This window comes from Eriocheir sinensis, chromosome 19, assembly GCF_024679095.1.
Source record: "Eriocheir sinensis breed Jianghai 21 chromosome 19, ASM2467909v1, whole genome shotgun sequence".
Classification (NCBI taxonomy): domain Eukaryota; kingdom Metazoa; phylum Arthropoda; class Malacostraca; order Decapoda; family Varunidae; genus Eriocheir; species Eriocheir sinensis.
The window spans coordinates 19522324-19537168 of NC_066527.1; the positions used below are offsets into that span (position 1 = coordinate 19522324).

The 14845-nt window shown below is 44.8% G+C and overlaps 1 protein-coding gene and 1 long non-coding RNA gene across 3 annotated transcripts in view; one reads left to right on the forward strand and one right to left on the reverse strand.

The window, feature by feature from the left end:
* LOC127000856 (JNK-interacting protein 1-like) overlaps window positions 1–12830 on the forward strand; it is a 41113-nt gene extending 28283 nt beyond the window's left edge. Inside the window, exons 4-10 of one of the 2 annotated variants that reach the window (XM_050864952.1) lie at window positions 1792–1968; window positions 3881–4000; window positions 5148–5324; window positions 5943–6103; window positions 6486–6605; window positions 8572–8750; window positions 9064–12830. In XM_050864952.1, the coding sequence (XP_050720909.1) occupies window positions 1792–1968; window positions 3881–4000; window positions 5148–5324; window positions 5943–6103; window positions 6486–6605; window positions 8572–8750; window positions 9064–9136 (1007 nt within the window). In that variant the 3' untranslated portion in view covers window positions 9137–12830. The remainder of the gene's footprint in view (window positions 1–1791; window positions 1969–3880; window positions 4001–5147; window positions 5325–5942; window positions 6104–6485; window positions 6606–8571; window positions 8751–9063) is intronic. The other variant, XM_050864953.1, reaches the window with a different exon arrangement.
* Window positions 9453–14424, reverse strand: LOC127000859 (uncharacterized). Its single transcript, XR_007754560.1, has 2 exons — window positions 10398–14424; window positions 9453–10347 (listed from the first exon to the last, which is right to left on the reverse strand). It is a non-coding gene; the product is annotated as an uncharacterized LOC127000859 (long non-coding RNA).
* Window positions 14425–14845: the final 421 nt, after the last annotated feature.

Below are 14845 nucleotides of genomic sequence, written 5' to 3' on the forward strand. Positions count from 1 at the left end.
TCGGGGCGAGGGCGGACAGCGAGCCCCGACCAGGCATCTCAGGAGGCCACCCATGCGGCTGACGCCTCACTCACCCACCCTCTCACTCAAGGCCTTATGACGGGAGACAGTAAGAGCCAATATACCTCGTGTGTTTCGCCTTTCTTCCCTCGTGTCACACACACTGCCCCGCCGCCATTTTGTACCCGGCCTGACTCCTCCCCCTCTCAGTCACTCATTCACTGCCTTCTAGCAGAGGACAATAAGAGCCAATATGCAGCGTATTATACCTTCGCCTTTCTTCCCTAGGCCCACACACACACTGCCCCGCCGCCACCGCCACCCTCGCTACGTTTCAGACACCCTCAGACATCACTTCCCAGCCATGTATCGCTGCTTCCGAGGCGTTATTGCCTAGCCCCGAGCCTTCCTGCGTGTGTAAGGAAGTTTTCTACAGGGGAGGAGGGTGAGGAGGGGGCACATAGGGCGAGATATGGGTCGTGGCAAGGGCAGACAGCGAGTCCTACGAGGCAACTCAAGCAGACAGGTGCGCCCCGAGTCCCCGCTCCCTCAGACACTCATTCATGTCCTTATGATAAGAGACATTAAGAGTAAATTTCCATTGCACCCTCAATCCTGCCATGCCTCCCTGCCTCTCTTCCTCCCTGCCCATGTTCTCAAAACTTTCGCGAAGTACACATCTTTGACAAGACTTTCGCGGGAGTTTAGGGCATTTCCAGGGATAGTTTCATGACCCTGGTGGTAGTTTGACCCTTCCTCTGTACCGTGAACCTAAATCGACACTCATTAGGACCCGATTGACCTCCCTTTTGGCCTTTGGAAATAGTTGACAAACACACACGCACACACACACACACACATTTCCTCCCCCGCCAATCCACATCTCGTCACAATGGGGAAAGGGGGAAGGGGAGGAAGGGGTTAGGGTGGGCGTGGCTGGTTATGCGGGGAGGAAGGGAGGGATGTAATGTTCTCCTTGCTAAATCTTCCCCCTTTCCTTCCTTCCATACGTATATTTAACACATTATTTTCCCCTCCCCAACCTCTTAACCTTTCTCCCTTTCCCTCCCTATACCCTCTTCTTCTCCCTTCTTTCCCTCTCTTTCCTTCCACCTCCTTCGCACCTTTCTTCCTCCCTTCCTTCCTTCCTTCTCTTCCCTCCCTTCTGCACCCTCTTAACCTTCCTTCCTTCATTCTCTTCCTTCCTTACTTCCTTCCTTCCTTCCTTCCTTCCTTCCTTCCTTCCTTCCTTCCTTCCTTCCTTCCTTCCTGCCTTCATTCTTTACTTTCTTCCTTCCTTCTCTTCCTTCCCTTTCTTCCCTTCCTTCCTTCCTTCCTTCTCTTCCTTCCCTTCCTTCCCTTCCTTCCTTCCTTCCTTCTCTTCCCTCCCTTCCTTCCCTTTCTTCCTTCCTTCCTTCTCTTCCCTCCCTTCCTTCCCTTTCTTCCTTCCTTCCTTCTCTTCCCTCCCTTCTGCGTCATCTTAACCTTCCTTCCTTCCTTCATTCATTCCCATATCCAGTTAACACTTCCTCCTTCTTTAAACACCCTTCCTTTATTCCTCCCTTCCTTCCTCCTCCCTTTAACATTCCTCCCTGCCACAAATGTTTGACCTTTCCTACTAGCCGTCCGAACTTTTTTATAACCTTTTCTTCTTTGCTCACTCCCTTACTCCCTCCTCCTTTCCATATTATCATCTCCCTTTCCCTCTCTACTCCCTCCCTCCATATTTCCTCCTCTCCATCCCTCTCCGTCCCTCCCACTCCCTCTTAATATTCCTCCCTTCCCCCGCAGCCTTCAGCACGGCCACCATCCTCGCCCTCCGCACCCCCAACCTGGCGGAGGAGCTGCAGGAGGCGGAGTCCGGCGTGGCGTCCCGTAGCAGCACCCCAGACGTCACCTCCTCCGCCAGCGCCACCGCCGCCGCCGCCAACCCCATCCTCGTTTTGAAGTGCCACGCCTTTGTGAGAGGTGAGGGGGAAGGGGAAGGTAGGGGAGGGAGGGGAGAGTTCGGAAGGAAAAGAGGGAACACAAAGAAACACAAAGGAAGAACAAACAACAGCAGACCTGCTGGTCCTGACGAGGCTGTTTGTGACAAGCTACACTAACTATCTAATCCAAGGTGGAAGATGAAGGACAGCAAAGGCGAAGGCTCCTCCCCACCCCACCCCCCAATCCCTCCAGCCAAAGCTGGCAGGAAAGGAAAAAGAACCATGCAACATGGAAAAACTGCATGGAATTTATGTAGGAGGAAAGAACTACCATTGCTGCTACCACTAACCGGGCGATATAAACGGAAAAGGACACCAGTATTCGAAAGAACTTAACGTTATTACGACAATGAGTAATATCTTAGTTGCTGGTTGGATTCAAAATACTTGTCTAATCTATTCTTGAAGGCCGTAACTGTTGTACTATCAACGACATCACAGGTAGAGAGTTCCAAACATTAACAACTCGATTGAAGAAGTGTTTAGCTTCGTGCGACGAGAATCTTTTACCACTTATCTTCAAATTGTGATTTCTTCTTGTTCTATTTGATCGATCAATTGTAAAGTAATCTTCCGCATTAATATCACTGAATCCTTTAAACATTTTAAACACTTCTGTTAGATCGCCTCGCATTCTTCGTTTTGATAGGCTGAATAAATTTACTTCTTTAAGCCTTTGTTCATATGACAAATTTCTGAACCTAGGAATCATCTTTTTTACTCTTCGTTGAACCCGTTCCAACTTTTCTATGTCTTTTCTGTAGTAGGGAGACCAAAACTGTACACAGTACTCTAGACGGGGTCGAACCAACGAATTATACAGTTTTAATATTACTTTTTCCGATTTATTATTAAAGACTCGTTGGGGTTGGGGAGATAAGGGATTGAGAGAGAGAGAGAGAGAGAGAGAGAGAGAGAGAGAGAGAGAGAGAGAGAGAGAGAGAGAGAGAGAGAGAGAGAGAGAGAGAGAGAGAGAGAGAGAGAGAGAGAGAGAGAGAGAGAGAGAGAGAGAGAGAGAGAGAGAGAGAGAGAGAGAGAGAGAGATTATTCTCTCTCTCTCTCTCTCTCTCTCTCTCTCTCTCTCTCTCTCTCTCTCTCTCTCTCTCTCTCTCTCTCTCTCTCTCTCTCCTTCCTTCCCTTCCCTTCCCTTCCTTTCTTTATCTTTCTCTTCTTCCTGTTCCATTCCTGTTTCCACTCCCTTCCCTTCTCTTTCTTTCCTTTCCTTTCCTTTCCTTTTTCCTTCCTTTCCCTCCTTTCCTTCCCTTCCCTTCTTCTTCCTTTCTTTATCTTCCTCTTCTTCCTGTTCCATTCCTGTTTCCTATTTCCACTCCCTTCCCTTCTCTTTCTTTCCCTTCCTCATCATTTCCTTTCCTTTTTTTTCCTTCTTTTCCCTCCTTTCCTCCCTTTCCTTTCCTTCTCTTTCTGTTCCTTTCCTTCTCTTCCTTTTCGTTCTTTTCCCTCTCTGATTTTTCTTTGTGTTTCTTCCTTTCTTCATCCCTCCCTTCCTTCCCTTCCTCTTCCTTTATTCTCTTCTCTTCTCTTCTCTCCACTTCTTCCCCTCCCCTTTCCCTCTCCTCCCCATTTCCTTCTCTCTCCTCCCCTCTTCTTCCTGTCTCCCACTCATCTTTTCCTCTCACCTCCTCGTCTTTTCCTCCTCTCCTCTCTCCCTCACCTCCCCTTCTTCCTCCCCGCTTCTTCCTAAATCCTCTCCTATACACCCCCTTTCTCTCCCCTTTTTCCTCTCTCCTTCCCCTTTCCTACCCACCCCCTCACCTCCCCTTCATTCTCCCCGCTTCTTCCTAAATCCTCTCTTATACACCCCCTCTCTCTCCTCTTTCTCCTCTCCCCTTTCCCTTTCCTCCCCACCCCCTCATCTCCCCTTCTCCCCGCAGATGACAGCACCTCCCCAGACTCCGAGCTCCGCCTCCCCGCCACGGACATCGACTCCGGGCACTCGACCCAGCACTCCCCTGATGGCCCAAAATCTATGTCCCCGCTGGCCACTGTCAACGGTACGTGTCCCCGGGGTGGTGGGAAGCGTGGGGAGGAGGGGGAAGGGCGAGGGATGCGGTGGGGAAGGGGAGATAAGTAGGGTGGGGAAGGGCAGTGAGGTAGCTGGGGAGGATGAGGAAGGAGAGATGGGGAGGGTGAGAAAGGGGGTGATGGGGAGGTGGGGAGATGGGGAAGGGGAGGGATGCGGTGGGGAAGGGGAGATAAGTAGGGTGGGGAAGGGAAGTGAGGAAGCTGGGGAGGATGAGGAAGGAGAGATGGGGAGGGTGAGGAAGGGAGGTGATGGGGTGGGTGGGGAGGGAGGGAAGGATGGGGAGGATGAGGGATGCGGTGGGGAAGGGAAGTGAGGAAGATGGGGAGGATGAGGAAGGAGAGATGGGGAGAGTGAGAAAGGGAGGGTGGGGAGGGAAGTTAGGATGGGGAGGATGAGGGATGGGGGAAGGGAAGGGTGGGGAAAAGGGGAGAGAGATGGAGAGGATGGGAAGAGAGTAGATGGTGAGAGGGGGGAAGGAGGGGAGGGTGCATGGGGATGGAGGGGAATGGGGTAGAAGGGGAAGTGAAGATGGAAAGGGTGGGAAGGTGGGGAAGGAAGGGTAGAGATGGGGAGGGTGGGGAAGGTAGCTATTCCTCTTGTTCCTCCCCACACAGGCTTGCTCTCCCCAGACTCCCCTCCCCTCCTTTCTAAATTAACCCTTCCCCTTTCTTCCTCCCCACACAGACTAGCTCTCCTCACACTCCCCTTTCTTCCCCTCTAATTCAGCCATTCCCCTTCTTCCTCCCCTCCCCTTTGAACCAACCACCCCCCTATTCCTCCCCAAACAAGCTAGTTTTCCTCCCTTCCCCTCCCTTCCCCTCCCCTTCCCTACCCGCAAAACTAACCCTCTCCCCTCCTTTTCCCCTCTTTTCCTCCCCCTTTCAAACTCCCCTCCCCTTCGCATTAACCATTCCCCTATTCCTCCCCACACATGCTCACTTCCCCTAGCCCCCCTCCCCTTCCCTACCCTCAAAACTAACCCTCTCCCCTCCTTTTCCCCTTTTTTCCTCCCCTTTCAAACTCCCCTCATCTCCGCATTAACCATTCCCCTATTCCTCCCCTCTCCTCCTCTCCCCTTCCCTTATAACTAGCCATCCCCTTCTTCTCCCCCCCAGGCTCGCTCTCCCCCGGCTCCCCCAGCAGCGGCGGGGTCCCCTTCTCGCAGCTGGGGCTCCTGGAGGCGACGCACCGGGGACTGTACCGCTTCATCCCGCGACACCACGACGAAGTGCACATTGAGATCGGCGACCCCATCTACGTGCAGCGGGAGGCGGACGACCTGTGGTGTGAAGGTGAGGGGGGGAGGGGGGGAGAGGGGAGAGGGGAGATAAGGGGGATGTAAAGGAGGACTTGGGTGGGGGGGTGTAAGTGTGTATGTTTGTGTGTATGTGTGTATGAGGAGAGGGGGGGGGCTATTCACAAAGCATCCAATCCCTTCTTAAACCTCCCAAACCATCACTAACCTTCCTAATCCCTTATCAACACCATATAAGACGATCCAACCCTTTAAACCTATTCACAAAGCATCCAATCCCTTCTTAAACCTCCCAAACCATCAATAACCTTCCTAATCCCTTATCAACACCTTATAAGACGATCCAACCCTCTACATATCACCACAGAGCATCCAATCCCTTCTTATAACACTCATTAACTTCACAAATCCTCTTAATCTCTTAAAAACACCCTATAAAGCAATCCAACCCATTCACTCATCTTTCAATCCTTCCAAACACCTTAACAAAGTATCCAATCCACTCTTATAACACTCGAAAAACATCCTTACACTCCAAATCCTTCTTAACACCTTCCAACACTTTCCAGACATTCTTAATACCATCATAAAGTATCTAATCCCTTCATAAAGAATCCAATCCCTTTATAAAGCATTCAATCCCTTCTTCCGACAGGCGTGAACCTCCGGACGGGTCGGCAGGGCATCTTCCCCGCGGCGCATGTGACGGATGTTGACTACTCCGACTTCGACCCGACCGTGCCCAAGGTTAAAAAGGAACGTTACCTGCTGTCCTACCTGGGCTCCATCGAGACGCTCTGCCACAAGGGGAACCAGGTGAGAAGAGGAGGAGGAGGAGGAGGGGGAGCTGAGGAGTTGAGGAGGAGGAGGAGGAGGAGAAGGAGGAGGAGGGAAGAGAAGGAGAAGATTGAGATGTTGGAGAAGGGAGGAGAAATGAGGTTAAGGAGAGAGAGAGAGAGAGAGAGAGAGAGAGAGAGTGTATGATGAAAAAATATATCTAATTTGATCACCATTGCACACACACACACACACACACACACACACAACACACACACACACACACACACACACACACACACACACACACACACACACACACACACACACAAACAAACACACACTACAACATAATCCCATACACTTTAATTAACCTTATCTAACTAACCATTCCTCCTCCCCCTCCTCCTCCTCCCCCCAGGTGCTATGCCAGGCTGTGAGGAAGATTGCTGGCGGCGAGGAGTCGGCGCAGCACCCCCACCCCTGCATCCTAGAAGTGTCCGACCAGGGCATCAGAATGGTGGACAAGAGCAAACCAGCGGTGAGTCTCGACGGTTAGAACAGACGAAGGGAATAATTATAGGGAGCAAAGGAGAAGAGGAGGAAGAGGGGGAGGTTGTGAGAGTCAGGGAGAGGGGAAGGAAGAATGAAGGCGAGAGGAGGAAAAGGAGGGATTAGAATAAGGATAGGGAGGTAAAAGGGGAAGAGGAGGAGATAGTGAGAGAGAGGAATTAAGTGGGGAAGGAAGAATGAAGGCGAAAGGAGGAAAAGGTGGGATTGAAATAAGGATAGGGAGGTAAAAGGGGAAGAGGAGGAAATGGGGAAGGAAGAATGACAGAGAGAAGGAAAAGGTTAGATTAGAATAAGAATAGGGAGGAAAGGGGAAGAGGAGGAAGAGGAGGAGATAGTGAGAGTGAGGAACTGGGGAAGGAAGAATGATGGAGAGGAGGAAAAAGCTAAATTAGAATAAGGATAGGGAGGAAACGGGAAGAGGAGGAGATTGTGAGAGTGAGGAATTAAGTGGGGAAGGAAGAATGAAGGCGAGAGGAGGAAAAGGAGGGATTAGAATAAGGATAGGGAGGAAAGGGGAAGAGGAGGAGATAGTGAGAGTGAGGAAGTGGGGAAGGAAGAATGATGGAGAGGAGGAAAAAGCTAGATTAGAATAAGGATAGGGAGGAAAGGGGAAGAGGAGGAGATAGTGAGAGAGAGGAATTAAGTGGGGAAGGAAGAATGAAGGCGAGAGGAGGAAAAAGCTAGATTAGAATAAGGATAGGGAGGAAAGGGGAAGAGAGGGAGATTGTGAGAGTGAGGAAGTGGGATAGGAAGAATGATAGAAAGAAGGAAAAATAAAGAAAAAATGTAATGTAATGGAAGGCTTTTAAATCAAGATAAGGTTAGGGATTAAAGGGGAAGAGAAAGAAAAAGAGAGAGTAGGAGCTAGGAAGAGGAAGGAAAAATCATGGAAAGAGGAAAAAGAAAGAAAGAAAAATTAATGCTTCCTCCTCCTCCTCTTCCTCCTCCTCCTCCTCCTCCTCCTCCGCCTCCTCCTCCTCCCACTCCTTATTTACCTCTCTATCATCTTCTCTAAAATCTCTAAAATTAATGCTTCCTCCTCCTCCTCTTCCTCCTACTCCTACTCCTACTCCTTATTTACCTCTCTATCATCTTCTCTAAAATCTCTAAAATTAATGCTTCCTCCTCCTCCTCTTCCTCCTCCTCCTCCTCCTCCTCCTACTCCTTATTTACCTCTCTATCATCTTCTCTAAAATCTCTAAAATTAATGCTTCCTCCTCCTCCTCCTCCTTATTTACCTCTCTATCATCTTCTCTTCAAACTTCAGTTAATGGCAAACTTCACCAACGCAAAACTTCATGCAAAACAAAAACAACTTAATTTTTTTTGTGTGTGTAACTTCACCAAAATCAATTTTTCATCATCTCATATTCTCAAAACTTTACGATTGGAAGTTTTTTTTAAATCAAGATGAAGGCGGGAACTCTTCTTTAACTTCACTCACTTCATCCTCACGTCACACTTCTCCTTAGTCTCAAAAACCTTCCACTTCGCCACAACAATCAGGGCGGAACCGAGTCATTTCACACTCCGCTTCCTGTTCTTATCTCTCCCCTTTTATTATCTTCCGACCTTCTCCTGCTCCTTTCTGTCCCTCTCCTAACTCTACTTCATCCTCACGTCACACTTCTCCTTAGTCTCAAAAACCTTCCACTTCGCCACAACAATCAGGGCGGAACAGAGTCATTTCACACTCCGCCTCCACTTCGCGCATTACGGATGAAGTGAATGAAGTTAAATAAGAGTTCCCGCCTTCAGCTTGATTTAAAAAGACTTCCATTACATTTTTTTCTTTCTTTTTATTCTTTCCATAATTCTTCCTTCCCCGCTTCGCGCATCTCTCCCCCTGTATTATCTTCCGACTTTCTGCTACTTTCTATCCCTCTCCTAACTCTATACTCATACTCAGCCTCTCTCTCTCTCTCTCTCTCCAGCCCAACCACGCGCCCTGCCACGACTACTTCTACCACTTGAAGCACGTCTCGTTCTGCGCCTTCCACCCCAAGGACCACCGCTACTTTGGCTTCATCACCAAGCACCCATCCAGCCAGCGGTTCGCCTGCCACATCTTCAGGAGCACAGAGAGCACCAGGCCCGTTGCGGAGGCTGTCGGGTGAGGACATGGCGGTGGTGGTGGTGGTGGTGATGAGAGGAGTAGTGGTTGTGGGGGTGGTACTGGTGTCGGTGGTGAGGATTAGATGGTGTTGTGGTGATGATGACAGGGTGATGATGAGAAGGCAGTAAAGTGGTGTTGATGGTGATGTGATAGTGGTGATGATGGGGGTGATTGTGTTGTGGTGATGGTGGTGATGGGATGGTGATGAAGGAGATGAAAGAAGAAGGAAATTAAGAGAGAGAGAGAGAGAGAGAGAGAGAGAGTATATGGTACTAACCGTTATATTTTTCCCACACACCCCTCCACACAGCCGGGCCTTCCAACGCTTCTACCAAAAATACATTGAGACGGCCTACCCCATTGAGGACATATACCTGGAATAGCCCAGCCCACCTCCCCTGCCCACCCCACCTCATTTGACCTAGCCTGACCTGACGTGACCTCAACCTCAAGAAAGATATGCAGGAACCGACCGACCGACCTCTCTTCGCCTTGAGGATGGAAACGAAGAAAGAAAAAAATATGAAGAAAAGGAGGTAAAGAAAATCAGGTGAAGAAAATTAGTGTGTGAAGAGAAGAAAAGTGTGTGTGTGTGTGTGTGTGTGTGTGTGTGTGTGTGTGTGTATGTGTGTGTGTTTGAAAAGGCAAGAAATAGCAGGGGCCGTGCATTTAAGAGAGAGAGAGAGAGAGAGAGAGAGAGAGAGAGAGAGAGAGAGAGAGAGAGAGAGAGAGAGAATAAGATAATAAAAGAAAAGACGAAAAAAGTGAATACCCATATCACGTTTTCCTCCGCATATCTTCAAGGGGCAACTCAACCAATCCTTTCTACAGAGGGGTTATAATGTATGTTGCCGGACCCCTCGCAAGCCAAAGTGTCAGCCGTGTGTTGCGTTGTTGATGTTGCTTGTATATCAGTGTGTTGCAAGGGGAAAGGGAGGAAAAGGAAAGAAAACGGGGTAGTGTTGGATTTTGTGCGGTACTTAACTATACTAGAGAGAGAGAGAGAGAGAGAGAGAGAGAGAGAGAGAGAGGAAAAATGAATAAATTGAAAAAAGGTGGAGAAAGATAGTTGAGAGAGAGAGAGAGAGAGAGAGAGAGAGAGATGGTGATATTTATGTGACGTTAAGATGGCACTGTAAATATCAAAGTTATTATAATCAAGATGCTTCCTCCTCCTCCTCCTCCTCCTCCTCCTCCTCCTCCTTATTTACCTCTCTATCATCTTCTCTTCAAACTTCAGTAAATGGCAAACTTCACCAACGCAAAACTTCATGCAAAACAAAAACAACTTCATTTTCTCGTAACTTCACCAACATCAATTTTTCACCATCTCATATTTTCAAAACTTCACGATTCCTTACATCAAACTTCAGCGAATAAGGTAACTTCACCATTACAAACTTCGATGAATACCTAACTTCAGCAATACACACTTTGATAAACAACTAACTCTACTAATACAAACTTCAGTGAACGCTTAACTTCACCAACACAAACTTCAATAAACAACTGACTTTACCAATACAAACTTAAGTAAATTCAGTAACTTCAGCAATACAATCTTTCACGAACACTAAACTTCACCAATGCAAACCTCAGCGAACACCTAAAACTTCACGAACACAAAACTTCACCAATGCAAACCTCAGCGAACACCTAAAACTTCACGAACACAAACTCTCCTTAACAACAAGAACTGCCTTACATACGCGCTTATTCAAACTTCACTCACTTCCACAATCACCGAACTTCCCCGACAGTGACTTACAATACCGCGATCATACTCCAAACTTCCAATAATGCGATTTCAGACTATACACGATTTGAACTTCCTATAAAGACGATCTAAATTACCTATATATAAAGCGATTTCAATTTACGCGACCGAAGTTTTCAGACTACACGATTTGGACTCCTTATAAGACGATTTCAACTCCCTATAAAGCGATTTCGATTCCCTACAACGCGACTCTCACTTCTCAAGAACGTGATTTAGCTGTAGCATTTTGCGATGTAGACCGAATTACATTACGCCGTTTAACTTCTAAGAACGCGATTTGAGTTTCGTTGTAAGCGAATTGGTAACTACGAATTTAGCGACCCGAAATTCGATATACGTGATTCAGACTACTTGGAAACGTAACTTGGGCGATTTAAACTTCAACTTACGTTTTTTTTTAATACATTGAAAGCGACTGACTTGATATTTTCGAACTTAGCGACTTGACGTTCAATTTACACGATTCAGACTACATAAATCACAACTTGGGCGATTTAAACTTCAACTTATGTGTTTTTTTACTACATTGAAAGCGACTGACTTGATATTTTAGAACTTAGCGACTTGACGTTCAATTTACACGATTCAGACTTCATAAATCACAACTTGGGCGATTTAAACTTCAGACTGTACGTTTTTTTGCTACACAGAAAGAGGCTGACCTGATATTTTCGAATTTAGCGACTTGGTATTCAATTTATGCGATTCAGACTTCTTGAAACGTAACTAGGGAGATGTAGACTTCAAATTATACGGCTTTTACTCCTTTAAACGACTTTGTATTCAATGTACGCGATTCAGACTTCGCGAAACTCAATTTACGCGCTAATTACTGAGTGACTGAATTCTTCGCCTTGACCGCCTCTGCCCATGTTCATATTATAAGGTCGCTGTTTTCAAGGTTGTGGCTTCGGGTTGAAGACCTTATACCCTTCCTGGGGTTCGAACTGCCTCCCCTTAGCTTCTTAACTTCCATACGTCGACGCTGTGAGCCGCTATACCACTGTGCCATTTCTTCATTTACCGCGAATCTGACTTTTTTATTATAATGCAATACAGATTTTTTTTCCTTCTTACGCATAACAGGAAAATAAATATTGTGTTCTCTCGCTGTGTTCTGAATCTTCACTCTATACGACTTTGCGATAGAGAGAGAGAGAGAGAAAGAGAGAGGAAAGGAATCTAACCGTAAGAGGAAAGGAATCTTATCTTCTTCTTAAACCGATGATGTAAATATGTAAAAAATAATAAATTAAAAAGATGAATATTGTAATAGTGTAATCTTAAGGTCTCTCTTTTTGTCTGCATTAATAACTATTGCATCCATATTATAGGTAAGGTATGATTAGGTGTGTGTGTGTGTGTGTGTGTGTGTGTGTGTGTGTGTGTGTGTGTGTGTGTGTGTGTGTGTGTGTGTGTGTGTGTGATATTTATAATGTTCCTCTTCTCTATCGTTTATGTTGGACACAGAGAGAGAGAGAGAGAGAGAGAGAGAGAGAGAGAGAGAGTATCATTAAAAATTCAAATCATTTACGAACTACATCAAAAAAAAATAATTAAAGGTAAAATTAAACTCATAAATCCTAAGGCGGGACGCAAAAAAAATGTAAATTGATAAAAAAAATCTGAGTTATATTACTTGTTAAAAATTTATGAATAGGCCTACTCAAAAAAAGTTATGATTCGTGTTTTTTGAAAGTTATTAAAAGTATTATGAAAAACTATATAATTATTTTAGATCGAAAGAAAAACAACATTGTGATTTATTATGATATTGTTGTTGGCTAGTTTTTCATAAGGAAATTAAAAAAGGAATGTGATTTTAATAATAATAATAATAATAATAATAATAATAATAAAGATTTTTTTGTGTGTTCTAAGTAATAATGAAACTGGTGATGATTGTATTGTGTGTTATTGAGGGAATACACACACACACACACACACACACACACACACACACACACACACACACACACACACCGGACTTATTACCCTCATACATAACACTGATTAACCATGTGCGTGTGTGTGTGTGTGTGTGTGTGTGTGTGTGTGTGTGTGTGTGTGTGTGTGTGTGTGTGTGTGTGTGTGTGTGTGTGTGAGTCAGTAAGCATTTATTACGTGTCTTTCTGGCAGTATTTTAAGCCCAGAGAGTTACATGTTTAGGAGAAAATAAATGAAATGAGAGTAAAATAAATGAAGAAAATAATTAACATATACAGACATGACAGATTTGAAATTCTCAGGTGAAACTTAGACAAACCTCCTCCTCTTCCTCCTCCTCCTCCTCCACCTCTTTCTCCTCCTCCTCCTCCGCCTCCTCCTCCTCTTCCCGTAGTTGTATATCCCATGTAAACATATATTCACACGTATATTTACACAAGATGGATATGAAGTGCAACAGATAGACACAGAGACACAGAGAGAGAGAGAGAGAGAGAGAGAGAGAGAGAGAGAGAGAGAGAGAGAGATTGGAGGACGTTGGGAAAGGCCTCTCTCGTATAGTATATTAGTAATGGATGATAAAAATGATGATGATGATGATAATGATGAGAGAGAGAGAGAGAGAGAGAGAGAGAGAGAGAGAATAAATGAAAAGAAATATGGAAAAAGGACAAACGGAAAACGGACCTGATGGAAAAATAAAATAACAATGTAAATATTTCACAGATTTTTATTACTATTATTTATTTATTTACTTTATTGCGAACGTTCGTATTGTTCATGTTCGTTCGTGTGTGCGTGAAAATGAACGAAATGTGTCCTTATTTTCGTTCAGTCAGTTATTTACGAAGAGATTTTTTTTTTTTTCATGCTAATATTTTCCTTGATTTCTTCTTTATCTTTTTTCTCCGCAGTGGTGTGTGACTCATGATATTCTTTATGAATATGTAATACTTGCATCATGTCTTCCAAGGTAAAGACAGCCACTTATTATCATTGGTATTATATTATTATCATTTTTATTTTCTTACCATTATTATCATTACCATCATCATCATCATCATCGTCACAATTATCATCGTCATCGTTTTATTATTGTTACTGTTAACATATTTCCGTCTATTTACAATCAGTAATTTAGGGACGCAGAAGTACAGAGGAGTGGACAAAAGAGAGTCAAGAATTCCGAGTATATATATTTATTTAAGGACGAAAGAAGGAAAAGTACAGTCAGAAAATAAGAAGAATGAATCGTAACCTTATTCATTGATAGATACAGACCGTGTATTATTTGAAGTTTATACATTTCTTATACAATCAACGCAATAAGGAAGTGGTGGTGTTTTCCGTGGTTGTAAAGAAAGATACAAAGATGATAATGATGATATGAACGAAAGGTGAAAGGCTAGAAATAAGAAGAGGAACGAAAGGTAGAAAGATTAAGAAAAAGTGGAAAGTGTGACGTGTTACTGAAAAGATTTGTACAGGTGTGAAAGGAACGGGAAGAAGAAGAAGAAAGGGAGAGAGAGGAGAGGGTGAGAGAAGGGAAGGGAGGGAGGAGGAAGAAGGGGTTAACAGCAGATAGAAGGAGGAAGGAAGGAAGAAGAGGAGGAGAAGAGAGGGAAAGGAAGAGAGGAAAAGAAGATACAGAACAGATAATAATGACGATAATAGTAATAATGATAATAATAATAATAATAATAATAATAATAATAATAATAATAATAATAATGGAGCTTGTAAATACCTCCCTTCCTTCCTTCATACCTCTTCTCCTCCTCTCCTCCTCCTCCTCCTCCTCCTCCTCCCCAATGTATTGACAATATATACACAGGGATTTACATACATACATACATACACACATACATACATATATACTTACATACATACATACATATACATGGCAATGGTGATGACTAAGGAAAATATATATATATGGCTTTTGGTTAATGTGTGTATTATTAACCTCATGTGTGTGTGTGTGTGTGAGATTAAAGTAAGAAATAATAATAATATTGATGATAAGGATAATGATTGAATATAGAAAATGAAAGAAAATGTTAGACAGTATTATTTTTATATTTTTAAATTGATGGACTAATTAAACTCATTTTTATTTTATTTTTCCTTTTCCTCTTCATTCTATTCTTTCTCTCCTCTTCCTCCTCTCCCTCTTTCTCTTTATCTCCTCCCTTCCTCTCCTCTTCTTTCTCTTTATCCCCTTTTTAATCCTCCTCCTCCTCCTCCTCCTCTTCATCTTCCTCCTCCTCCTCCTCATCTTCATCTCCTCACTCCTCCCCCTCCGCTTCCCTTTCTGCCCTTCAAACTCCTTCTTCCCTCCCTAGATAAAGAATAACCCTTAAAA